At 40.3% G+C, this 26062-nt stretch overlaps 1 protein-coding gene across 1 annotated transcript in view; it reads left to right on the top strand.

Annotated features, from left to right (window-relative positions):
- The first annotated feature begins 1616 nt into the window (after positions 1-1616).
- Positions 1617-26062, top strand: part of LOC129043076 (putative coiled-coil domain-containing protein 26) — a 138289-nt gene continuing 113843 nt past the window's right edge. Inside the window, exon 1 of the mRNA XM_054499610.1 lies at positions 1617-1740. Coding sequence (XP_054355585.1) covers positions 1661-1740 — 80 coding nt within the window. The 5' untranslated portion in view covers positions 1617-1660. The remainder of the gene's footprint in view (positions 1741-26062) is intronic.

Raw genomic sequence — 26062 nt, 5'->3', positions numbered from 1 at the left:
CTTGTAAAGTGAGCTTTTCAACTCCATAGACCTGGGGTCCATGAGAGTACAAGGGAGCCTGATGGAGCCTGGAGAGTCAGGGAAGACTCCCAGGGGAGGTAACTCCAGATCTTGTAAATGGCAGCTGTCATCTTCTGAAGCCTTTGTGGGAAAATGCTATCTGTGTGTTGCTTCAATATTGGACTTGTGGACAGTGATGCACTGAGGATAGGGCAGGATGCTGGGCTAGGGCAAAGCAAGGCTGTGGGAGAAAATATGAAGCAGATACAGGCAGAAGAAAGAAACTGGAAAACTGATGAACAGGCAGCTGGGTAGAAGTGTGGAGTCCAGGCGCGCTCAGGCACTACAACCAAGGAAAAGAGAGGAAGAAAGGACACAAGGGCAAGGTAAAGGACTGGCAAGAAACTAGTCAGGGACCAGAGATCACAAAAGTAAGAGAACATGTGATAAAAGGAATCCAGAGCAGTCACCTAAAAATTAGACAGGAGACTCCAGTGTCAGTATCTCTAGGACCTGATTCCAAGGGAACATTTCCTTCTCATGTCCTTCCCAGGAGGATAGGAAAGGAGCTCATCTCTTGGCTAAAAGGCTGGTGGGAGGCCAGGCGCGGTGGCTCATGCCTGTAATCCCAGCACTTTGGGAGGCCGAGGTGGGTGGATCATGAGGTCAGGAGTTCAAGACCAGCCTGGCCAAGACGGTGAAACCACATATCTACTAAAAATACAAAAAATTAGCCGGGCATGGTGGCACGTGCCTGTAATTCCAGCTACTCCAGAGGCTGAGGCAGAGAATTGCTTAAACCTGGAGGGGCGGAGGTTGCAGCGAGCCGAGATTGCGCCACTGCACTCCAGCCTGGGTGACAGAGCAAGACTCCGTCTCAAAAACAAAAACAAAACAAAACAAAAGGCTGGTGGGAACACTTGGCTGGAATAGGCCAGGAGTGGGCAGGAATTGGAGGAAATTTCCTAATGTTAAGTTATCTAACATTTTGATGAATGATTCTAGGTCGTGTGAAACATCTCAAATGATATCAAATGGTTTAATCAATGAAATTTTTTTCTTTAATTTTTTGTCTCATGGCATGAACTATTCATGGACTGTAATATCTGATTTCAGCTTTGCTCAAACATTTTAATCCATAAATGTCCACAAACGATTCATATAATTACGAAATTTGGCCTTCTAGGTTGATTGTGGCTTTTTCTCCAGTTATGACACGTGCTTATAGATGCGGATGCAAAGCAATCTGATGTTTCCTCTCCATGTGTCACTGCGGAGGAAAGTTACACGAAATACACAGAGAAATATTTAAAAGATTAATATTAAACATATTAAAGAAATATTAAAGGATTAAATAGATTAATATTAAATATATGAAAGAGATTAAAGAGTGGCCTGAGGCGGCAGAGTACATAACAAATTCTGCTCTCTGTTCTCACATGAATTGCAATTTTTTAGATCTACGTAGGCATCTTACTTAGGTTGGAAGTCATTAATTGGGAAGTTATTAAAACAGCTCCAGATAGTTGCATAGTCCCTCCTAGAAAAACAACATAATAAAAACAACTAACATAAATAACCATCTAAAGACTGTCATTATTCTATCTGTGCTACAGGTGCAGAAACTGGAACTCAGAGAGATTAGAAGAAATAGTGCATCATGGTCAAGCTCTGGGGCTTTGAAGTTCCAATAACTGGTTGGGATCTTAGTTCTGCCTCTCACCAACTGCACATCCCTGGGTAATTTGCCCTTCACTTAGCTTCGGTTTTCTTTCCTCATGCCAACAGTCCTCTATTCTCTCCTTACAAGCACCCTGTTACTTCTCTCGTATAGCCTATGCCAAGAAATGGAACCGCCAGTCTGGTCTTGGTTCTCATGTGGGCCTTTTACCTGGAGCCTCTTCCTTCCTCCATCCCATCACAAGTCCTACTGCTTTTGCACCAAACACTTTCCAAATCTGTTCACTTTGCTCTGTCCCCACCACTCCAATCCATGATCTCTCTTCTCACTTCTGATCCCCTGACACCATCTTCTGCTCACCCTGCTTCAACACCATTCTCTACATGCAGCCAGAGGGAACTTTTTAACCTTCCAATTTAATCCTAAAACTCCTCCATTTATGCCCTTCTTATGACGTCCTAATGCTGTGAGGATAAAATCCAAAATTTCCTACATGGTTAAGAAGCCATGTACCTGTGTCTCTAGCCCCACATCCTGCCATATTTCCTCTTTTCCACATTTCAGCCATTCTGGGCTATTCTCAGTTTCTCAAATGTACTGTACACTCCTTCCCTATCACATAACTTCCACACTTTCATTCTGTCCCTTCATCAGCCTATTTTCTTTGCCTGGATAACTTCTACTCAATTATCAGGAAAGACTTCCTCATTGCCGAACTGGATTAGGTGCCTCTATCGTGTGATCCCACAGGACTCTGACCTCCTTTCTCCTGATACCACACTTGTAATTTCTTGTTTAGCATGTGTATTCTCAAATGGATTGTAAGTTCCAGCCTCAGTGCCATAGGTTCTGTGCTTATCACATAGTAGTTGCTCAGTAAATATTTACTGAATGAATGCATAAATAGGAGCACTGTGAAATTAGTTAGGTAAAAGAGTAGTATAGATCCTAGGACAGAGTAAGCTTTCAATAAAAAGTAGCTCTTCTACAACATACTTTCATCTGAAAGTTTGTAAGTGCAGAGCTGAGATTGGAAACTTGGTCTCCTTGATTTAAAAAACCATGCTCTTTCCTCTATAATACCTTATTTACAGTTTCTGACTTAAATGTTAATAACTGTGGTTTTAGTTTACCAAACTTACTAGAGTATAACTGTCCTCTTGTTGAAGGTGTTCTTCAAATTAGACTTGCTTATTGAGGAAAACAAATGATCTACCTTTAAATAAATACCTTTCAATAACTTGCTTGGCCCAGGTCGAGTTGACCAGACTCCTTAAAGGGTATGATGAATTACAATATTGTCCAAAACTGTGGAAGATACAAGTGAGGGATACTGGCTCAAGGAGGAGTCGAGTCCAAGGGGTTAGGGTCAAAACGAACAGACAAAGAGTGGTGATACAATCTCTGCAGCAAGCACACATATAATTGCCATGTAGCTGTATGTGTCTGGCTCCCATCCCTTCTAGCAAAACATCTTCTCTGGCCTGGCTTGTGATTGTGTAATTGCTCCGTGAAGCCTGGCTTCTCTCAGACTTGACAAATGTGAAGTCCACAGACAAACAATGGATCAGTTAACCCAAACTCCACCAGCATTGTAAAGACTTGTGATGTGTCTTAGGAACATGACACATCTGAAACAACAGCAGTAGGACAATAATGTCTTCCATTTGCCCAGCACTTTTCAGTTATAAATACCTTATGTATTTATAAATGTATACATGTGTCTTAATCCTTCCAAAAATCCAGCAAATTAGGATAGTATAGTGTAAGGGTGCTTAGCAGGCATTCCTGTCTTATGATGGGGGTGGAGTTTGTTCAATCCGGGAGAAGACAATGAATTTGTCATTTGAGAAAAAGTATTTAAAAAGGAGTCTGAAGGCCTGGCTTCTAGTCCTGCTTTATTTTATTTTATTTTATTTTATTTATTTATTTATGTAGCTGAGTATCTCTCAAAGTTCATTTCACCTCTCTGGACCTCAATTTCTTCATCAACAAAGAGGATCTGAATAACTTCCCTGACTGCCCAATAGGGCTATTTTAAAATTTATGTAAGTTAATAAATGAGAACCATTTTATAACTGTAAAGTAGTATTCTAAAATCAAGTGTTGTTTTTGTTATTAATATCATGGAGGATATATAATATGGCAATTCTTAATTGCTTTTTAAATAACAATGGCCAAGAATAATAATGCAATCATTCGTGTTAACTAATATTAGTTATTAGTTGTGATACAGGAGAGAGAGGAAAGTAGAGGCAGCCTTCCTCACCCACTCACTGTTCCCAGGCAGCCTTTGTAGGCAGGTGTCCCTGGCCCTAGGGGGAGCACAGCAGAACGCACTTTAGCTGCAGATAATTTACTCCAAAACAGAAAGGTGGGAGGGCTGGAGAATGTGGCCTGCCTGTGGGGGCCTAGTGGGCCTCTTTACACTAAGGCTGACTGACTCACACAGTCCCTGAAGCCTGGGACCAGGAGAAGTCTTTCTCCAAAGCCCTTGAAGAAGAGAAGAGCAATGCTTCCACAAAGAGAAAGTGGAAGAGGCTGGATTGTGTCAGTTCTGTTTCTCCTTCCAAATGCATCATTCTTCTTGGGTGGGAGAGGCAGGGAGTGGGAAGAGGAGGGAGTGAATAAGAGGGTAGAGGGAGGGAGTGAATAAGAGGGTAGAGAGAGGCCAGGAATATTACATCAATACATGTCCTTCTGAGAAACTAAGATTTGCAATTTCCCCAACAGGATTATTTTAGTATCATTGCTCTTCACTTTACATCACAATTACCATGTTTGGAATTTATTTCATAGGCAGTTAGAACTCACTGCAGAATCAACCTTTGTGATCCTGCTCTAGACAACATTTTGCTTTCCTTTTGCTTCCTCCCTCCCCCTCTCCTCTCCTCTCCTCTCCTCCCCTCCCCTCCCCTCCCCTCTCCCCCTCCCTCCCTCCCTCCCTCCCTCCCTCCCTCCCTCCCTCCCTCCCTCCCTCCCTCCCTTCCTCCCTCCCTCCCTCCCTTCCTTCCTTCCTTCCTTCCTTCCTTCCTTCCTTCCTTCCTTCCTTCCTTCCTTCCTTCCTCACTTCTTTTACTTTGAAAGCAGTCACTTTAATTTGATCCTGCAGCAGCCTCAGGAGAGAGAAATATTCTTATTTTACAGGAGAGGAAAATGAAGCACAGAATTGAATGATTTGTCTCAGATCACAGAAAATGGCCATGGCAGAGTCGGAAAAAGCAAGTAAATCTCTGACTGCTGGGCCAAGGCCCTTGGGGGCTATCATGCTACTGCTTAGACAATGGAGTGACAGCTTATGGACAGTACAGTTTTAAAGGTAGCCGTCGTTGGGAAATCGTGTATACTCAAAGTGATACGGATCTCTGTGGGTTTGCACTTAAAGGCACAATGTATCTCTGTACCCCAGGTTCACATTCCCAGAAGTTTGACATCCTCACACAAGGAGACACAAGCCTCACAAGTTGAGGCTGACTTAAAGAACCGCAGATTCCTGGGCGGGCGCGGTGGCTCACGCCTGTAATCCCAGCACTTTGGGAGGCTCACAGGGGCGGATCACGAGGTCAGGAGTTCGAGACCATCCTGGCTAACATGGTGAAACCCCCCTGTCTACTAAAAAAAAAAAAAAAAAAAAAATTAGCCTGTCGTGATGGCTGGCACCTGTAGTCCCAGCTGCTCGGGAGGTTGAGGCAGGAGAATGGCGTGAACCTGGGAGGCAGAGCTTGCAGTGAGCCGAGATTGCACCACTGCACTCCAGCCTGGGCGACAGAGTGAGACTCCATCTCAAAAAAAAAAAAAAAATAGCCACAGATTCCCATAGCCCTCTTCATCCTCACTCAAGGGAAAATGGCGTGTTCTTAGGGTGGAATGCAGGGCAGAACCATCTACCAATGGGAGAGGAAACACTTAGAAGTGCTTACTATGTTCAAGTTCCTGCCCTAAACACTGTACATGTATGATCTCATGTGACAGTCACAGCAATTCTAAAATATTTGTACTTAATTGTCCCCATTTTTTACACATGTGGGGATTAAGGCAGAAGATGTTAGGTGATTTGTCACATGTCATACCATTAGCACTTGATAAGGCTTCAATTTGAATCCATAAAATTTGGATTCAGGGGTAACAAACATCACCTCTGAAGCTGACTGCCTCATCTGAATGTACACCTGTGTGCATGTGTTTGTGTTTGAATTGTTCCTGGTATGTTTGAATTAGAAAAATTTAAGATACTCACAATGTAACTTTACTCTCAATCCTATTATCCTCTATTTTAAAGCTATAGATTTTAGAAATTATAATCTCTCTGAAGGTAATTTCTCAATCATGATTTCCACTGCAGGGCACAGGCGACGTCTTATTTATCTTCACAACCCTTTCAGTTTCTTTAGCATTGTGCCTGCCTCATAGGATCTGTGCATAAAATATTTGCTAAATGAATTCCTGATACTTTTTTCTTTTTTTTTTAACTTTCATTTTAAGTTCAGGGGTACAAGTGCAGGTTTATTACATAGATAAACTTGTGTCATGGGGGTTTGTTGTACAGATTATGTCATTACCCAGGTTTTAAGCCTGTTACTCATTAGTTATTTTTCCTGATCCTCTCCCTCCTCCCACCCTCCACCCTCAGAAAGGCCCCAGTGTGTGTTGTTCCCCTCTATGTGTCCATGTGTTCTCACTCTTTAGCGCCCACTTATAAGTGAGAACATGTGGTATTTGGTTTTCTATTCCTAACAGTTTGTTCTATTATTGTTTTTGAAGTTTTTTGAAAAAGTGCATGGATATATTTCTTAGAAGCCTTGTTTGCTTGTGAAAATCTTGATTAGAAAAAAAGCTTGCCTCCCTTGGAACTGTTACTTTATTGATCTCTGAAATTATGGTTTTATTAGTATCACTGCATGCACCTGGGTATTTGAGAATAAGCAGAGGAATTATTAATGCCTTCAGAAGAGTCAATAAATGTTTGATTATTTAAAATTTCAGGGTCTCAATTTATTTTCTCATCTGTAAAATAAGAAATTCAGATTAGATGATACTTAGCGTACCAGCATTAAGATTTTATGATCTTACTCAGGCCATTTAGATATTTTCAAATACCCTGATATTTGGCATTACAAAGCTCAGTTATCTAGCTATCAAATTGACTTTTCCAATTTTTATTTTCATTATTAATGAAGTTGCTGTCTAAGCGGGCATACAAGGTGACTTCTGCTTGGATATTCTTCCTTAGCAAACTCACAGTCATTCTTTAAGACCCAGGTCTGACATTACCTCCTCTGGAAAGCTTCTCTCGATCCTTTTACCTCAACCCTCAGTATCCCTCCCTGAATTCTCCAGGTTGAGTAGGTTTCTAATCATCTCAGGTCTCATTTGACCCTGAACATGTTTCTGTTATTAGATTTAACCCATCTTCTCCATTAGTCTGTGAGCACCTGAGGAGTATATTCTTCCTGTTGAGGTTGCTAAGCTCACTACTTTCACTTCCTTTACCATGAATTCCATACTGCATAAAGCAGAGCCAAGGAGGGAAAGAAGCACGTACAGAAAGCATCAGTTGAGCCCCTGGATCCAGCTAGGTCTAGAATTTTTTTGTTTCAGTTAATTGAGCCAAAACATCCTCCCTTTCCCTTTCCCTCAGTCTAGATGCAGTTGGATTCTTATCAGTCGCAAATGAAAGATTTATAGTTTCTGACCTCAAGAGGCCCTGTCTAGTGGGAGAGATAGATATATAATTGAACCATTGCAAAAGAATTCTAGGGAAGAGTTCAATGCATAGCATGCTACAAGAGCTCAGCAGAAGTGTTCCTCACCTATTAAGTTCTAGTACCCAAAGTGTAGACTGTAGATCAGCAGCATCAACAGCACCTGGGAGTTTGCTGGAAATGCAAACCCCCATCTCAGCCCTACTGAAAGAGAATCTGCATATTAACAAGATACACAGATAATTTATTTGTACATTACAGTTTGAGGAACAGCTGCTATCAATGACAGTGGGAAGGATATACTTAGTGACATTTTCCCATAAAGGATGGCACCTAAGATGAATTTTCAAGGATGATTAGGACTCCACTCCAGGAAGAATGATGGGGAACAGGAGGAGAGGGCATAAGTTTCTAGGCAGAGAGAGCAGTGGTAAGAGAAACAGGAGTGGTGGCAATTTTGAACACAAGGGAGCAGGTAATAGTGAGAACAAGGCTGAACATGTTGATCAGATGTGATTTGTTGTAAGGCACAGGTGGCCCTTCACAATAGCAACACATTATTTTGAGGGGTCTTCAGGCCAACCTGATGACTTCAGTGACTGGAAATCCATGGTAAAGGGAGAAATTTACTATATGACTCTCTTAACAGCCATCACTCGGAGGAGTGATTCACTTCCTGGATTTACCATCGCTGCAGTTGAAAGCCTTACAAATGATCATTGATCTCCCAAACACATACTGCCCGTATTACAGTCAAATTTCTTCTTTCCGAGGATTGCCAGGGTTTGCCTTTTAATGGCTAGTCTTGAATTGATTCAAGACCAGCGATCAATGGCAAATCTTGAGGCTTCCCCTGAAGACCACTTCTGATTGTGTTCTGATATTAGCATCAGTCAGTTACTGCATTTTCCTGAGTCATCCTCCCCATCTTCTAAAGAGGTGGGTAAGCAGAAAATGGCTCTTAAGTTCCTTTGTACACCTCTTTTGAAGTTTGTAGGGAGATGAGAGAAGATGAAATTTGGAAGAAAACTTTGAATAAAAAAAGTGAAACAAGATGAGATTACATTAAATTTATGACATGACAGGGCAGGCTCATTTTGCTTCATGAATAATGGTTAATCACTGTTTGAATCAGAGACTATTTACTAGCTGGTCCTCATAAATCAGGGCTGGGGAGGAGAAATATTTATCATGGGCTAATGTCATGTGACTTTAATATAGCCAAATATTTTAATAAGATTGAAGAGTCTTAGACACAAATGTTTTAAATGATGGCAAATCTCAAGGCACTGAGAGAAGAACCTTAGGATTTTTGAAGTCAGGTGCTGTCGTTTAAAAATTGAGCTTTAGGCTGGGCGTGGTGGCTCATGTCTATAATCCCAGCACTTTGGGAGGCCGAGGTGGGTGGGTCACGAGGTCAGGAGATTGAGGCCATCCTGGCCAACATGATGAAACCCCGTCTCTACTGAGAATAAAAAAAATTAGCCAGGTGTGGTGGCACTTGCCTGTAATCCCAGCTACTTGGGAGGCTGAGGCACAAGAACCACTTGAACCCAGGAGGCAGAGGTTTCAGTGAGCTGAGATCGCACCACTGCACTCCAGCCTGGTAACAGGGTGAGACTTCATCTCAAAACAACAACAACAAACAAAAAAAAATGAATTGAGCTTTAATGATGTCTATGTTCTCTCCCCCACACCTGGCCCCTCCTGTCTCCTCCACCCCTGGCACATGAGATGTGGCCAGATTTATGGCACCTGGATCATTTTCTTGACTTCTTTTTCCATTTTATATAAGCTATTAAATGTAATTTATGACAGTCAGGAATACATTCTACATGTGAACACATTTACAACTATTGGAGGGAGTCAGATGAAGGAGGTTATTTGATGCAGGAAAAGAAGCACAGGCTGGTGAGCCTAGTATCATGAGATTTAATTTCAATCCTGAAACTTGCTGTGGGACCTTGAGCTCATCTTTAGTATTCATTCTCATCTTTAGTCTTCATTCTTCAAATGAATTGAATTCTATAGCCCCATTGGGTTCTCTACCTTCTCTACTGGATCCCCTATACAATTTTTATACCAATGAGATACTTGGCTTTAAGTTTTTTTTTCCTCTAACATCTTTTAGAGAAAAGGAAAATGTAAACCAAAAGGGCATACTTGGATGATGCTTACAGAAGTTAATGAAGGACACAAAAATATGTTGCTTAGGATTTCTAGGGAAAGAAAAGAATTGGATCTTGAATTAGTGCTGTCTCCATGAATTGATTAATTGATGTTTTCACTATTTAACATGCATCTCCATACCCTAGCTGTGTGCAGGGTGCTAGATGAATGAGGCAGTATGATTTTTACGTTTATAATCTGGGGGAAGATTACTGGGCCACATGATATATGCTAGCATAATTACTAGCATATGATCTAGTAATTATGATCTAATAGATCTAATAGAATCTAATAAAATTGATCTAATAGAATCAACTTTCTAATTGATCTCATAGAATCAACTTTAATAGGAGGCTTTGGGAACTACCAGTGAATCCTGGGGAAGCTGGGGAGTACTTCAAAGTTAGGTGGGAATTGAGTTGGTTCTTGAAAAACGAGTAAGAGTTTGTGAACCTAGGTTTGGCAAGGGAAAGGAGCAGGGAATAATGAGAAGAAAGTAAAGTGCAGACTGTAGCTGGGGCTCCCCTCCCTGCCCACCCTCACTATTTGTGGTGGAAGGGCACTTGTAGAAATGGACCACTGATATGGCCTCAATGAAATGTAAGGTGCCAATGGAATCTATATCCACAGCCACCACCAAACTGCTACCCTTCCAATACAGAAAATCTGTAGCAGTCCCTGTGGGAAGGAGAAGAGTGACTTGGGCTAGGTGATTGAAAACATGGGTTACTGAGTAACTTTCAAAGCTAATAGTTATGGTGGAAAGCAGTGGAAACCTCATTTCTTTGTTATTACCTCAAGAAGAATACCGGAAAAGGGATCTTCAAATCTTCAATGAACTACAAATGCTCCACTCCGTGATTTGCCCCCTCCATTCTGAGATGCTGAATCCATGTGGTTGATCCATCTGCTTCACTTTCTGCTGCTGCCCAGACTAGTCCATTTCAAGGAGGTAACTTAGTGTTCATGACCCATGTCCATACAAAGCCTACACAAATTTTTTGAAAAGCTCAGCTATGAGAGGGAGAACTGGTAACTGGTTCTTACCAGAAGAGTATGTGTGGTTGTGACACATTTTTTAAAAGATGGGTTATATCAGAGTATATTCAAGTGTTGATGGGAAATAATCTGGTGGAATGAGATTTTATGTAGGGAGAAAATTGATTGTTGATGGTGTAATGTCTTCTGAGAAGAAGAGAAGGAATGAGACCCAAAGTGTAAGAGGAGAAAGGGGTCTTGAACAAGAGGAACTACTCTTCTATTAATACAAGAGTAGAGTTAAAAAAAAAAAAAAAACAGCTTAGGTAGCTTTTGTAGGTTTGTAGCAGGGAAGTTGAGAGTGTCTGGATGGTTTTTGTTTTCTCTGAGAAACCCCATGCCAGGTCTCTGCTAATAGTGAAATGGGGGAAAAGAGTGGGAAGTGGAGTTCTAAAGAGAAATGGAGGAGTATTGAAGCAATTGTGAAAAGTTGGAGAAAGTATCAGCCAGAGAAACATTTAAGTATTCCCAAGGTCCAGTGGAGGTTGTGGGATGGCTCCAATGTGCTCACTGTGCTTGACAATTTGTTTGCCCCTCCTAACCCTCCAGAGGCTGACTGTACTGCTACGTCGACCATCTCCTTTGCTTTTTGGGAGTCTTTGTCAATGGAAAGAACTAGCAGGGGATCAGAGGAAGGGAGGAAAAGAAGGCCATGGTGTTGATTGCCTTGGCTTCCTCATTATGGGGGCTGCCAGAGTCTAGTTGTGTCTTTCAAGTGAAGGTCCTGGGTCTGCTCAGGTTGCCAAGTCTCTGGGTGTGGGTAACAGTTTCTCCCCTATCCCCCCTCAGACTTTGGTGTAATAAATTCACCCTGGCTGTTGCTAGTCCTGGTATTGCTAGATCCTTTGTGGAGTTCCCAAAGTAGTGCTCACAACTTTGTGAATAGTGGCCTTATTAAATTTTTCCTAAATTAGCCAACTTTGAGTTTGCTATATGTTTCTTGCTGAGACCTTGGTTGATACATCTTGTTATATCTTTTTCTCCAGCAATGCTTAACTGCCCATACACAGACAGAAAAAAGAGCTGAAAGACTTTTAAGACAGGGTCTTGTTCTGTCACCCAGGTTGGAGTGTAGTAGTACAATCATGGCTCACTGCAGCCTCAAACTCCTGGGCTCAGCAATCCCTGAGTAGCTGGGACTACAGGCATATGCCACCACACCTAGCTAATTATTATTATTATTTTCGTAAAGATATACTGTCACTATGTTGCCCAGGCTTAGCTCCTGGCCTCAAAGAACCCTCCTGTCTTGGCCTCCCAAAGTTCTGGGATTGTAAGCATGTGCCACCATGCCCAGCTAGTTAATTTGTTTTGTAAAATTGGGTTCTTGCTATGTTGCCCAGGCTGGTCTTGAACTCCTGGCCTCAAATGATCTTCATGTCTTGGCCTCCCAAAGTGCTGGGATTATGAGTGTGAGCCATCACACCTGGCCAAGGATAGAATTTTTGTAGTTAAATATGATAAAGAGACAGATGAAGAAGGGGGGGGGCAGAAGATTTGGAATATTTTTGTCCAGAAGTTATTGAAATGATAGGCCATACAAAGTGCTTATGATAGGAAGTAAGCGGAGAAAATGGCTCCTGGCTTAGGGAGTGGGGTCAGTTTACACTAGATTTCACCATTGAGAAATGAGTGGTGTGAAGAGGTGACTAGAGAGATGGAGGGAAGTTGTGATCAGAGAGCAGGGTGGTGAGTCTGTGACTTCAGAAGTGGAGCAGTGTCAGGCGATGATGGCCCTGTAGTTAGTAGCAGAGGTGGGTAGAACAGAGCACACTTTGAGATGGAAGTTCAAGGAGCTAAGCAGCCAGGGGGATAACTCATTTATGGTCTCACTGAGGTCAACAATGATGGAGAATGAAATTTAGGGAAACACTCTGGGTGAGGTGTCATATCTTTAGTGAATGAAATGGAGTAACTAGGAGTTTAATGGAAGACAGACACTGGTAGACAGGAATGGTCAAAGAAAATGTCTTGATTCTTAAAGGAACAGGAATTTTAGAAAAGCATCGGGAAGCACCAAGGGGGTTATAGAATAGTGTATTTACTTGCTTCACAACTGTGAAAAGAGGTGGCTGTTGAGAGAACTGTAGGAGAAGCAATGTCCTCAGAGGAGAGCCAGGTTTCTGTCCAGGCAAGAAGGTAAAGTGAATGATAGAATATGTACGCATTATGGAGGAGTTTTCTGATGATGAAGCTGCATTCCAGAGGGCAGAGCAGAAAGATGTGAAGGGAGCTCGGAAATGGATAGAGGTGAGCCACGGAGCAGTGTCCAGGGTTGAAATCTGAAGGTGCTGCTTCTGCTTGGAACTTCTGCCTAAGGAAACTGATATGAGAGGTAAGATAGAGCCATTTGTGGGGGATTATTTGTAGAGGATGGGCATTGGGCATAGCTGATGGAGGGCCTGTGTTACTCAGCTGGAGAACCCTTCTCAGTCTCAAGGGACAGACAGATAATCTATCTGATTTGGGGTCTGACTTCATCACCTCCACCTGGAAATTTGTGTAACTACTAAAAGCCTCATTCTACTCAGTTTTAAAAGGGAGATTAATACCTATGTCAGAGTTTTTACCAGGTTTATATGACAGAGTGGTATGTAAACAATGCTTTATAAACTGCCCTGAAGCCCAGTAGACTGAGGAGGACCACTGGCTCACCAGTCTCATCAAAAGCTTCAGATTCTTCTTCCACCATCACTAACTCTATGCCTCAGTTTCCTGATTGGTTAAATGAAGTCAATACTCACCTTGTATGATGGTTGATTGAACAAATGAGAAAATGATACAAAGAGATGATAACAATATATGGGATGCAATGAACACACAATATATGTTACCATTGTTTTGATCATAATCATCATGATCATCTATGATCATTGTCATTATTGAATTAATGAGCATGTATAGTTATAGAATGTTTAAGCTGCATAGGGCTTTATAAATAATGTAATCAAACCTTTGATTTTACAGAAAAAGCAAGAAATGAAAAATTAACTTGCCTTAGCTCATATAGTTGGTCGGTGGCTAAACCCAGTCTGGACACTGAGGCTGTGAATTTTTGTGTGTGCATACACAGACACACACACACACACAGGAGAAAAGAAAATTCAACTGGAAAGGTGGATTTTGAAATACACTCAGCAAATGAGATTTCTGGTCATGACTGGTTGGCAGTGGAAATGACAAGTACCGTAATTGGTACATGCCCCTGTTGAAACTAGAACATAGACCTCTAGGCTTAGAAAAGGCCATGTGTCAACAACTTCCTCTTTTTCTCCATTCCAAGATAAAGTCTTTTATATATCACCCTGGAAAGGCCATCTGTCTAAAATTGCTTAGGCTTGGGAAAGAGGTTTTTAGGTCAGATGTAGTACTTTTATTCCACTTGAACTTTATTTTTTTTCCTTCCTCTTGAGGTCTGAAATTCAGTGATCTTTGTCACAATCCATGATCCCAAGGAAGTTTAAAAAATACTTACCATGTAATAACCAAGAAGCAGAACATCTAAGTGAAAGATTTCTATATTTGTAGCTCTGGAAAATCAACAAAAGGAGAAAGCTGGTTAATTTTCAGTAGAGATGGGGACAGAGAAGACTTCTATTTGTGCCCTTCTAGGGGTGACTTCCTTTGGAACTGCAGCTGCCCTGTTCTGAGAACTGTCCATTCCCCAGCCTTCATCAAAGAATGGGCCATGATAGTCCCTTATGAACTGCAAACCCACTCTTGCTGTTCTGGCTAATTAGATAAATGATAAATGCTTGACCTGAGATGGCCAGTCTTATTCTCTCCTTTGGGAATTTGACTCCCTTGGGAGTTAAAATAGCAGTTAGTCCCTGCTAGCTGCTTGAAATAAGAAGCTGAATGGCAACTGTCTTCTGTGAGCACTGAGAAGCAGAAAAAGATGATCAGCAGAAGGAGAAGAAGCGTATGATGTATTAAGTCACTGTAATTCTGAGATTGTTTATTACTACAGCTAGTATATTCTTACTAATACAGATAGAGGGAAAATGTGCTATCAAATAAATAAAGGATATTTATACCTTAAAACCCAGCAATTCCATTTCTAGGTACATAACCAAGGGGAAACTTCATATATTTGCAAAAGTATATATAAATGAGATAAAAAAGCAGACAATGTTAATCAACTAAAGAATGAATACATAAATTGTGGTACAGATGGATCACTACACAGCACTCAGAATAAATGAAATAGAGGTATATCTATCAACATGGTTAAGTATCAAAAGTATAATATTGAGTAAAAAGAGATATGGAAAGATATATGAGTGTTAATTGTGCCTAATTTTAAAATAGGATAAATATAGCATAATGTTACAATTAGTAAAAGTCAGGTGATGAATACATGGTACCATTTGCAATATTTTGCACCTTAAAAAATGAACTAAATAAAGCCATCCTTAAAAACACTTATCTACACCCATCCTCATCTACACTCAGTGCTAAGGACAACCATTGTTAAGTTTTGGTCAGTTCTTAGCCACTTAATATTTTTAGACCTTTTTAAAAATAATTTTCAATAGTAGGGACAGTTTGACTGTAGAGTCAGACAGATTTAGGTTGAGACTCACACTAATAGTTTTGCATTGACAACTTTCTTAACCCCTCAGAGTCTTAATTCCTTTATCAACTTGCAGAATGAACTGTAAATTTGATGTTGATAAATAGACACAAGTACATATTAACATACATGCATTTTACAGAAAATGGCACAGTAGTTGATATGCATGTTCAACACAATGTAGATATAATTTGTATCAGTATTTTCCCTAAATTCATAACAGAAATATTTTCTTATATTATTAAAAACTCTTCATTAATAATTTGAAAGCTGAATAAAATTTTATTGAATAAATATTACACAATTTACTTAACTATTTTTAATACTTTATTTCCAAACATTTATTTCTATAAATTTCTCCTTAATGAACATTTTTGTGCAAGTACAGTTGACCCTTGAACAATGCAGAGGTTAAGGGGTTACCAATCTCTTGTGCAGTTGAAACTCTGTGTATAACTTTTGACTCCCCCAAAACTTAACTACTAATAGCCAACTGTTGACGGGAATCCTTACTGATTAACAGTCAATGAACACATATTTCATATGCTATTCACATTATATACTGTGTTCTTATAATAAAGTAAGCTAGAGAAAAGAAAATGTTATTAAGAAAATTATTAGAGAGATAAATATATTTACTATTCATTAAGTGGAAGTGGATCATCATAAAAATCTTCATCCTTGTTATCTTCATGTTGAGTAGGTTTAGGATGAAGAGGAATAGAGGGGTTGGTCTTGCTGTTTCAGGGTGGCAGAGGTGGGAAGAAAATTCCTGTATAAGTGGATTCAGACAGTTCATACCTGTGCTATTTAAGGGTAAACTAGTCTTTTCCACAGTTTATATTGTGTTTAACATAATATATCTAATTATTCAACAAAATAATCACTGAAATTAGAATTAATGGGTTAAATGTCACTTATATTTTAAAATTTCTGATACATATTTTCTTATTGTCCCATAATAGTGTTGGACGTCTTACAGCTCTGTGACCCTAAGTGATTTATTATATCCTCAGCCCTCAGTCAGTTTTTTCTTCATCTTAAACTGAGATTTAAAATAGTAGCTATATCACAAGATATGAGACTAAAATAAAACAACACACACAAAGAACTTATGACAGCTCCTAAGACATAGTACTCAATAAATATTAGCTGTTTTATGAATACTTTGCCTTGAATAATAGTGTGTCTGTACAGCACCTTCTAGCTAATTTAATAGAAGAAAATTAATTTACTCCAGTTTTAACTTGTATTTCTCTGATTACAAAACATGTGGATATATTTTTCATTATTAGTCGACTGGAATTACTATATACAAAATTTTCTAAGCCTTTAATTTATGCTTATTTACTGAGACTTTAGAGTTATCTTGATTGATTCTACCTGCTTTTTATGTAGAGAGCCTATCCACTGTTTGTTAGTTATATTAATGTAAATACTTTTCTCCAGATATAATGGAGACTTTTTTTCTAAGATAACTTTAAAATTATGACAGGAAATACAATTATAAGAAATAAATTTTGTTTTTCAAGTGCAATTACATTCTGATTTGCAAAGGCTGGGCCAATGTTTCCAGGCCTTTCTTCCTGGACTCCTTTCTTCCCATCTCCTTTGTCTCGTAGTGCTTCCTTCTGTAATCTTACCTCTGTCATTCACTAGGATTTCATTAATGGATCTTGTTATCATATCCCTGAAGGAGAATAAAAACCTTTTCTTATTGCATCATGTTTTGAATGTAAGAGACTCCTCTAGATTCTTTCCTCTCAGTTATGGTTTCACCCTCTCCCATCCCAAGGATGTGACTCATTCACAATTAGCCTACAGCACAAAGGTAGTTGATACCCAGGACACTTGCTGTAGGCTCAATATGGCTGTCCCATGGGTCTGTAGCCTACAGTACCTCTGAATCGTGTCAAAGCCTCCGATTCAGTTCAGTGGCTCAGTGTGAGGTGAGATCCCTGTTGTGATCCCAGTATGAACATGCCTAAAGATGGAAGTAATGGGGCCAGGTGCGGTGGCTCATGTCTGTAATCCCTGCACTTTGGGAGGCCGAGGTGGGTGGATCATGAGGTCAGGAGATCGAGACCATCCTGGCTAACACCCTGAAACCCCGTCTATACTAAAAATACAAAAAATTAGCCAGGCATGGTGGCAGGCGCCTGTAGTCCCAGCTACTCAGGAGGCTGAGGCAGGAGAATGACATGAACCCAGGAGGCGGAGCTTGCAGTGAGCCGAGATCACGCCATTGCACTCCAGCCTGGGTGAAAGAGCGAGACTCTGTCTAAAAAAAGAAAAAAGATGGAAGTAATGGGGTGTAGAGGTGGAGCTCCAGAACTGCATTAATTTCCTATTGCTACTATAACAAATTACCCCAAACTTAGCTGCTTAAAACAATACAAAAGTTTTATGTTATATTTCTGGATGTCAGAAGTCTGAAGTAGGTTTCACTGAGCTAAAAACAAGGTGTTGGGAGGATTGCTTTTCTTCTGGAGACTTTAGGGCAGAATCCATTTTCTTGCCTTTTCCAGATTCTAGAGACTGCCTCCATTCCTTGACTTGTGACTCCTTCTTCCGTCTTCAAAGCCAGCAGTGAAACGTCTTCAAGCAATCTCTGCTTCTTTCATTTCAATGTTTCTCCCAACTTTGACTCTTCTGCCTTCTCTTTAATCTTGAAGGCCACTCTGATTATACTGGATCTACCTGGAAAATTTATAGTCATGTCCTCCTCTCAAGAACCTTAACCTAATTGCATCTACAAAATTCTTTTTTCCACAGGGGTAACATTTTCACAGGTTCTGGAAATTAAGCTGTGGACATGGATGGAGGGCCATGTTACATCTATCATGGTCTTCTGTATGACTCTCAAAGATGCACACCATCCTACATGTGGAATACATTTACTCTATCTCAACATCCCCCAATGTCAATCCATTACAGCATCAACTCAAAGTTTACCTTTTCAGCTAAATCTCATCAACTCAAAAGTCCCAAGTTTTATCATCTATATAATCAAAATGTGTATGGGTGACACTTAGATTCAATCAATTCTGGAATAAAATATCTTATCTTTTGTGGGCCTATGAAATTAGAAAATATGTGCTCTGCTCTTAAAAGACAATGATGGAGTAGGCATAAGGTAATAATCGTAGACATTGCCATTAAAAAATGGAGAAAATAAAAAGGAAACAGGAGTCACCAGTTCTAGCAATTTTAAAATCTAACCTGGCAAACTTAATTAGATTTTAAGGCCTAGGCATAATTCTCTGAGGCTCATGACCCTGCCCACTGGGCTCATAGCTCCACTATTACGGTTTTATCTTTTTTATAAAAAGTAGTATGTGTTTGCAACTAAGGAATTATATCAGCATGTTTCCTTCATATAGAATTTTGGGATTCTGATAGCATTTTTTTCATTTCATCCCTGATTTGTTTCTTTCAATCCAAACTGGTAGTGTTTTTGCTGGTGTACAATTCTTAAAAACCTTGTGGGTCTCCTATGTATGTCATGGAATTCATTTTATTAGGTAAGAAACTCCTCCACAAATCTTTCCTAGATAATCCAATCTCTATTTTTAGCTTCTGCTGAGATTGCTAAAGGGACCCATGAGCAATTCATGTACCCAATTTCTTCAAAAAGGCTTTTGTGTGATTAAACACAATAGAACACTATAACCTTTTGATCCTTCTAAGGCACTGGCAAAAGATTGTCTAGCTGCAACCTGGACTTTCTCTTCAGAGTACACATTTCTGACAGTGAAGCTCCATTTTTTTTTTTTTTTAAATCTGGATAGGCTACATCAAATCCTGGTTTCTTTTTGTTTAACAATTTTTCTGTCAACTTGTATTTTCCCACTCACATTCTACTATAAGCAATGAGAAGAAAATAGGCCACAACTTAAGCAGTTTGCCTGGAAATCTTTTGAGCTAAATATCCAAGTTCATCACTCTCTTCAGCTCTAATTTGTTTCTAGGTTCTCTGTTTTGTTCCATCTGTCCAAGTGTCTTTTCCTATACCAGTACCATGCTGTTTTGCTTTTTATAGCATAGTAATGTAATTTGAAGTCAGGTAATGTGATTTCTTCAGTTTTGTTCTTTTTCCTGAGAATAGCTTTGGCTATTCTGGGTCTTTTGTGATTCCATATAAATTTGAGGATTATGTTTTCTATTTCTGTGAAGAAAGTCCTTGGTATTTTGATAGGGATTTCCTTGAATCTGTAGATTGCTTTGGATTGTATGGACATTTTAACAATATTGATTCTTCCAATCCATAAACATGGAATATCTTTTCGTTTTTGGGGGGGTATCCTCTTCAATTTAGTTCATCAGTGTTTTATACTTTTCACTGTAGAGATCTTTCACTTCTTTGGTTAAATTAATTCATAGGTATTTAATTTTATTTGTGGCTATTGTAAATGAGATTACTTATTTGATTCCTTTTTTAGAGTGTTCACTGTTGGCATATAGAAATGCTACTGATTTTTGTATGTTGATGTTTGTATCCTATACATTTATTGAATTTGTTTATCACTTCTAACAGATTTTTGGTAGAGTCTTTTTTTTTTTCTTCTTCTTCTTCTTCTTCTTCTTCTTATTATACTTTAGGCTCTATGGTACATGTGCACAACATGCAGGTAAGTTACATATGTATACATGTGCCATGCTGGTGCGCTGCACCCACCAACTCGTCATCTAGCATTAGGTATATCTCCCAATGCTATCCCTCCCCCCTCCCCCCACCCCACAACAGTCCCCGAAGTGTGATGTTCCCCTTCCTGTGTCCACGTGTTCTCATTGTTCAATTCCCACCTATGAGTGAGAATATGCGGTGTTTGGTTTTTTGTTCTTGCGATAGTTTACTGAGAATGATGATTTCCAATTTCATCCATGTCCCTACAAAGGACATGAACTCATCATTTTTTATGGCTGCATAGTATTCCATGGTGTATATGTGCCACATTTTCTTAATCCAGTCTATCATTGTTGGACATTTGGGTTGGTTCCAAGTCTTTGCTATTGTGAATAATGCTGCAATAAACATACGTGTGCATGTGTCTTTATAGCAGCATGATTTATGTCCTTTGGGTATATACCCAGTAATGGGATGGCTGGGTCAAATGGAATTTCTAGTTCTAGATCCCGGAGGAATCGTCACACTGACTTCCACAAGGGTTGAACTAGTTTACAGTCCAACCAACAGTGTAAAAGTGTTCCTATTTCTCCACATCCTCTCCAGCACCTGTTGTTTCCTGACTTTTTAATGACTGCCATTCTAACTGGTGTGAGATGGTATCTCATTGTGGTTTTGATTTGCATTTCTCTGATGGCCAGTGATGGTGAGCATTTTTTCATGTGTTTTTTGGCTGCATAAATGTCTTTTTTTGAGAAGTGTCTGTTCATGTCCTTCACCCACTTTTTGATGGGGTTTTTTGTTTTTTTCTTGTAAATTTGTTGGAGTTCATTGTAGATTCTGGATATTAGCCTTTTGTCAGATGAGTAGGTTGTGAAAATTTTCTCCCATTTTGTAGGTTGCCTGTTCACTCTGATGGTAGTTTCCTTTGCTGTGCAGAAGCTCTTTAGTTTAATTAGATCCCATTTGTCAATTTTGGCTTTTGTTGCCATTGCTTTTGGTGTTTTAGACATGAAGTCCTTGCCCATGCCTATGTCCTGAATGGTAATGCCTAGGTTTTCTTCTAGGGTTTTTATGGTTTTAGGTCTAACATTTAAGTCTTTAATCCATCTTGAATTGATTTTTGTATAAGGTGTAAGGAAGGGATCCAGTTTCAGCTTTCTCCATATGGCTAGCCAGTTTTCCCAGCACCATTTATTAAATAGGGAATCCTTTCCCCATTTCTTGTTTTTCTCAGGTTTGTCAAAGATCAGATAGTTGTAGATATGTGGCATTATTTCTGATGGCTCTGTTCTGTTCCATTGATCTATATCTCTGTTTTGGTACCAGTACCATGCTGTTTTGGTTACTGTAGCCTTGTAGTATAGTTTGAAGTCAGGTAGTGTGATGCCTCCAGCTTTGTTCTTTTGGCTTAGGATTGACTTGGCGATGCGGGCTCTTTTTTGGTTCCATGTGAACTTTCAAGTAGTTTTTTCCAATTCTGTGAAGAAAGTCATTGGTGACTTGATGGGGATGGCATTGAATCTGTAAATTACCTTGGGAAGGATGGCCATTTTCATGATATTGATTCTTCCTACCCATGAGCATGGAATGTTCTTCCATTTGTTTGTATCCTCTTTTATTTCCTTGAGCAGTGGTTTGTAGTTCTCCTTGAAGAGGTCCTTCACATCCCTTGTAAGTTGGATTCCTAGGTATTTTATTCTCTTTGAAGCAATTGTGAATGGGAGTTCACTCATGATTTGGCTCTCTGTCTGTTATTGATGTATAAGAATGCTTGTGATTTTTGTACATTGATTTTGTATCCTGAGACTTTGCTGAAGTTGCTTATCAGCTTAAGGAGATTTTGGGCTGAGACAATGGGGTTTTCTAGATATACTATCATGTCATCTGCAAACAGGGACAATTTGACTTCCTCTTTTCCTAATTGAATACCCTTGATTTCCTTCTCTTGCCTAATTGCCCTGGCCAGAATTTCCAACACTATGTTGAATAGAAGTGGTGAGAGAGGGCATCCCTGTCTTGTGCCAGTTTTCAAAGGGAATGCTTCTAGTTTTTGCCCATTCAATATGATATTGGCTGTGGGTTTGTCATAAATAGCTCTTATTATTTTGAGATATGTCCCATCAATACCTAATTTATTGAGAGTTTTTAGCATGAAGGGTTGTTGAATTTTGTCAAAGGCCTTTTCTGCATCTATTGAGATAATCATGTGGTTTTTGTCTTTGGTTCTGTTTACATGCTGGATTACATTTATTGATTTGCGTATATTGAACCAGCCTTGCATCCCAGGGATGAAGCCCACTTGATCATGGTGGATAAGCTTTTTGATGTGCTGCTGGATTCTGTTTGCCAGTATTTTATTGAGGATTTTTGCATCAATGTTCATCAAGGATATTGGTCTATAATTCTCTTTTTTTGTTGTGTCTGTGCCAGGCTTTGGTATCAGGATGATGCTGGCCTCATAAAATGAGTTAGGGAGGATTCCCTCTTTTTCTATTGATTGGAATAGTTTCAGAAGGAATGGTACCAGCTCCTCCTTGTACCTCTGGTAGAATTCGGCTGTGAACCCATCTGGTCCTGGACTTTTTTTGGTTGGTAAGCTATTGATTATTGCCACAATTTCAGCTCCTGTTATTGGTGTATTCAGAGATTCAACTTCCTCCTGGTTTAGTCTTGGGAGGGTGAATGTGTTGAGGAATTTATCCATTTCTTCTAGATTTTCTAGTTTATTTGCATAGAGGTGTTTGTAATATTCTCTGATGGTAGTTTGTATTTCTGTGGGATCGGTGGTGATATCCCCTTTATCATTTTTTATTGCATCTATTTGATTCTTCTCTCTTTTTTTCTTTATTAATCTTGCTAGCGGTCTATCAATTTTGTTGTTCCTTTCAAAAAACCAGCTCCTGGATTCATTTATTTTTTGAAGGGTTTTTTGTGTCTCTATTTCCTTCAGTTCTGCTCTGATTTTAGTTATTTCTTGCCTTCTGCTAGCTTTTGAATGTGTTTGCTCTTGCTTTTCTAGTTCTTTTAATTGTGATGTTAGGGTGTCAATTTTGGATCTTTCCTGCTTTCTCTTGTGGGCATTTAGTGCTATAAATTTCCCTCTACACACTGCTTTGAATGCATCCCAGAGATTCTGGTATGTTGTGTCTTGGTTCTCGTTGGTTTCAAAGAACATCTTTATTTCTGCCTTCATTTTGTTATGTACCCAGTAGTCATTCAGGAGCAGGTTGTTCAGTTTCCACATAGTTGAGCGGTTTTGAGTGAGATTCTTAATCCTGAGTTCTAGCTTGATTGCACTGTGATCTGAGAGATAGTTTGTTATAATTTCTGTTCTTTTACATTTATTGAGGAGAGCTTTACTTCCAAGTATGTGGTCAATTTTGGAATAGGTGCGGTGTGGTGCTGAAAAAAATATATATTCTGTTGATTTGGGGTGGAGAGTTCTGTAGATGTCTATTAGGTCCGCTTGGTGCAGAGCTGAGTTCAATTCCTGGGTATCCTTGTTGACTTTCTGTCTTGTTGATCTGTCTAATGTTGAGAGTGGGGTGTTAAAGTCTCCCATTATTAATGTGTGGGAGTCTAAGTCTCTTTGTAGGTCACTCAGGACTTGCTTTATGAATCTGGGTGCTCCTGTATTGGGTGCATATATATTTAGGATGGTTAGCGCTTCTTGTTGAATTAATCCCTTTACCATTATGTAATGGCCTTCTTCGTCTCTTTTGACCTTTGTTGGTTTAAAGTCTGTTTTATCAGAGACTAGGATTGCAACTCCTGCCTTTTTTTGTTTTCCATTTGCTTGGTAGATCTTCCTCCATCCTTTTATTTTGAGCCTATGTGTGTCTCTGCACGTGAGATGGGTTTCCTGAATACAGCACACTGATGGGTCTTGAGTCTTTATCCAATTTGCCAGTCTGTGTCTTTTAATTGGAGCATTTAGTCCATTGACATTTAAAGTTAATATTGTTATGTGTGAATCTGATCCTGTCATTATGATGTTAGCTGGTTATTTTGCTCGTTAGTTGATGCAGTCTCTTGCTAGTCTCAATGGTCTTTACATTTCGGTATGATTTTGCAGTGGCTGGTACCAGTTGTGCCTTTCCATGTTTAGTGCTTCCTTCAGGAGCTCTTTTAGGGCAGGCCTGGTGGTGACAAAATCTCTCAGCATTTGCTTGTCTGTAAAGTATTTTATTTCTCCTTCACTTATGAAGCTTAGTTTGGCAGGATATGAAATTCTGGGTTGAAAATTCTTTTCTTTAAGAATGTTGAATATTGGCCCCCACTCTCTTTTGGCTTGTAGGGTTTCTGCCAAGAGATCCGCTGTTAGTCTGATGGGCTTCCCTTTGATGGTAACCCGACCTTTCTCTCTGGCTGCCCTTAACATTTTTTCCTTCATTTCAACTTTGGTGAATCTGACAATTATGTGTCTTGGAGTTGCTCTTCTCGAGGAGTATCTTTGTGGCGTTCTCTGTATTTCCTGAATCTGAGTGTTGGCCTGCCTTGCTAGATTGGGGAAGTTCTCCTGGATAATATCCTGCAGAGTGTTTTCCAACTTGTTTCCATTCTCCCCGTCACTTTCAGGTACACCAATCAGACATAGATTTGGTCTTTTCACATAGTCCCACATTTCTTGGAGGCTTTGCTTGTTTCTTTTTATTCTTTTTTCTCTAAACTTCCCTTCTCGCTTCATTTCATTCATTTCATCTTCCAGGGCTGATACCCTTTCTTCCATTTGATCGCATCGGCTCCTGAGGCTTCTGCATTCTTCACGTAGTTCTCGAGCCTTGGTTTTCAGCTCCATCTGCTCCTTTAAGCACTTCTCTGTATTGGTTATTCTAGTTATACAGTCTTCTAAATTTTTTTCAAAGTTTTCACTTCTTTGCCTTTGGTTTGAATATCCTCCCGTAGCTCGGAGTAATTTGATCGTCTGAAGCCTTCTTCTCTCAGCTCGTCAAAGTCATTCTCCGTCCAGCTTTGTTCCGTTGCTGGTGAGGAACTGCTTTCCTTTGGAGGAGGAGAGGTACTCTGGTTTTTAGAGTTTCCAGTTTTTCTGCTCTGTTTTTTCCCCATCTTTGTGGTTTTATCTACTTTTGGTCTTTGATGATGGTGATGTACAGATGGGTTTTTGGTGTGGATGTCCTTCCTGTTAGTTTTCCTTCTAACAGACAGGACCCTCAGCTGCAGGTCTGTTGGAGTACCTGGCTGGCCGTGTGAGGTGTCAGTCTGCCCCCGCTGGGGGGGGTGCCTCCCAGTTAGGCTGCTCGGGGGTCAGGGGTCAGGGACCCACTTGAGGAGGCAGTCAGCCCATTCTCAGATCTCCAGTTGCGTGCTGGGAGAACCACTGCTCTCTTCAAAGCTGTCAGACAGGGACATTTAAGTCTGCAGAGGTTACTGCTGTCTTTTTGTTTGTCTGTGCCCTGCCCCCAGAGGTGGAGCCTACAGAGGCAGGCAGGCCTCCTTGAGCTGTGGTGGGCTCCACCCAGTTCAAGCTTCCAGGCTGCTTTGTTTACCTAAGCGAGCCTGGGCAATGGTGGGCGCCCCTCCCCCAGCCTCGCTGCTGACTTACTGTTTGATCTCAGACTGCTTTGCTAGTAATCAGCGAGACTCCGTGGGCGTAGGACCCTCTGAGCCAGGTGCGGGCTATACTCTCCTGGGGCACCGTTTCCTAAGCCCGTCGGAAAAGCACAGTATTCGGGTGGGCATGGCCCGATTTTCCAGGTGCCGTCTGTCACCCCTGGAAAGGGAACTCCCTGACCCCTTGCGCTTCCCGAGTGAGGCAATGCCTCGCCCCTGCTTCGGCTGGTGCACGGTGCACTCACCCACTGACCTGCGCCCACTGTCTGGCACTCCCTAGTGAGATGAACACGGTACCTCAGATGGAAATGCAGAAATCACCCGTCTTCTGCGTCGCTCGCACTGGGAGCTGTAGACCGGAGCTGTTCCTATTTGGCCATCTTGGCTCCTCCCCCTTGGTAGAGTCTTTAGGTTTTTTTCAAATATAAGATCATATTGTCTGCAAACAAGAATATTTTGACTTCTTCCTTTCCAATTTGTATGCCTTCCATTCCTTTCTCTTGTCTGGTTGTTCCAGTTGGGACTTCCAGTACTCTGTTTATAACAGTGGTAGAAGTGGGCATTCCTGTCATATCCTGATCTTAGAGGGAAGGCTTTCAGTTTTTACCCATTTAGTATAATACTAGCTTTGGTCTGTCATATATAGCTTTTACTATGTTGAGATATACTCCTTCTACACACAGTTTTTTGGGTTT

Source organism: Pongo pygmaeus, chromosome 7 (assembly GCF_028885625.2).
Source record: "Pongo pygmaeus isolate AG05252 chromosome 7, NHGRI_mPonPyg2-v2.0_pri, whole genome shotgun sequence".
Lineage (NCBI taxonomy): Eukaryota > Metazoa > Chordata > Mammalia > Primates > Hominidae > Pongo > Pongo pygmaeus.
This window is presented reverse-complemented; position numbering and strand designations above follow the sequence as displayed.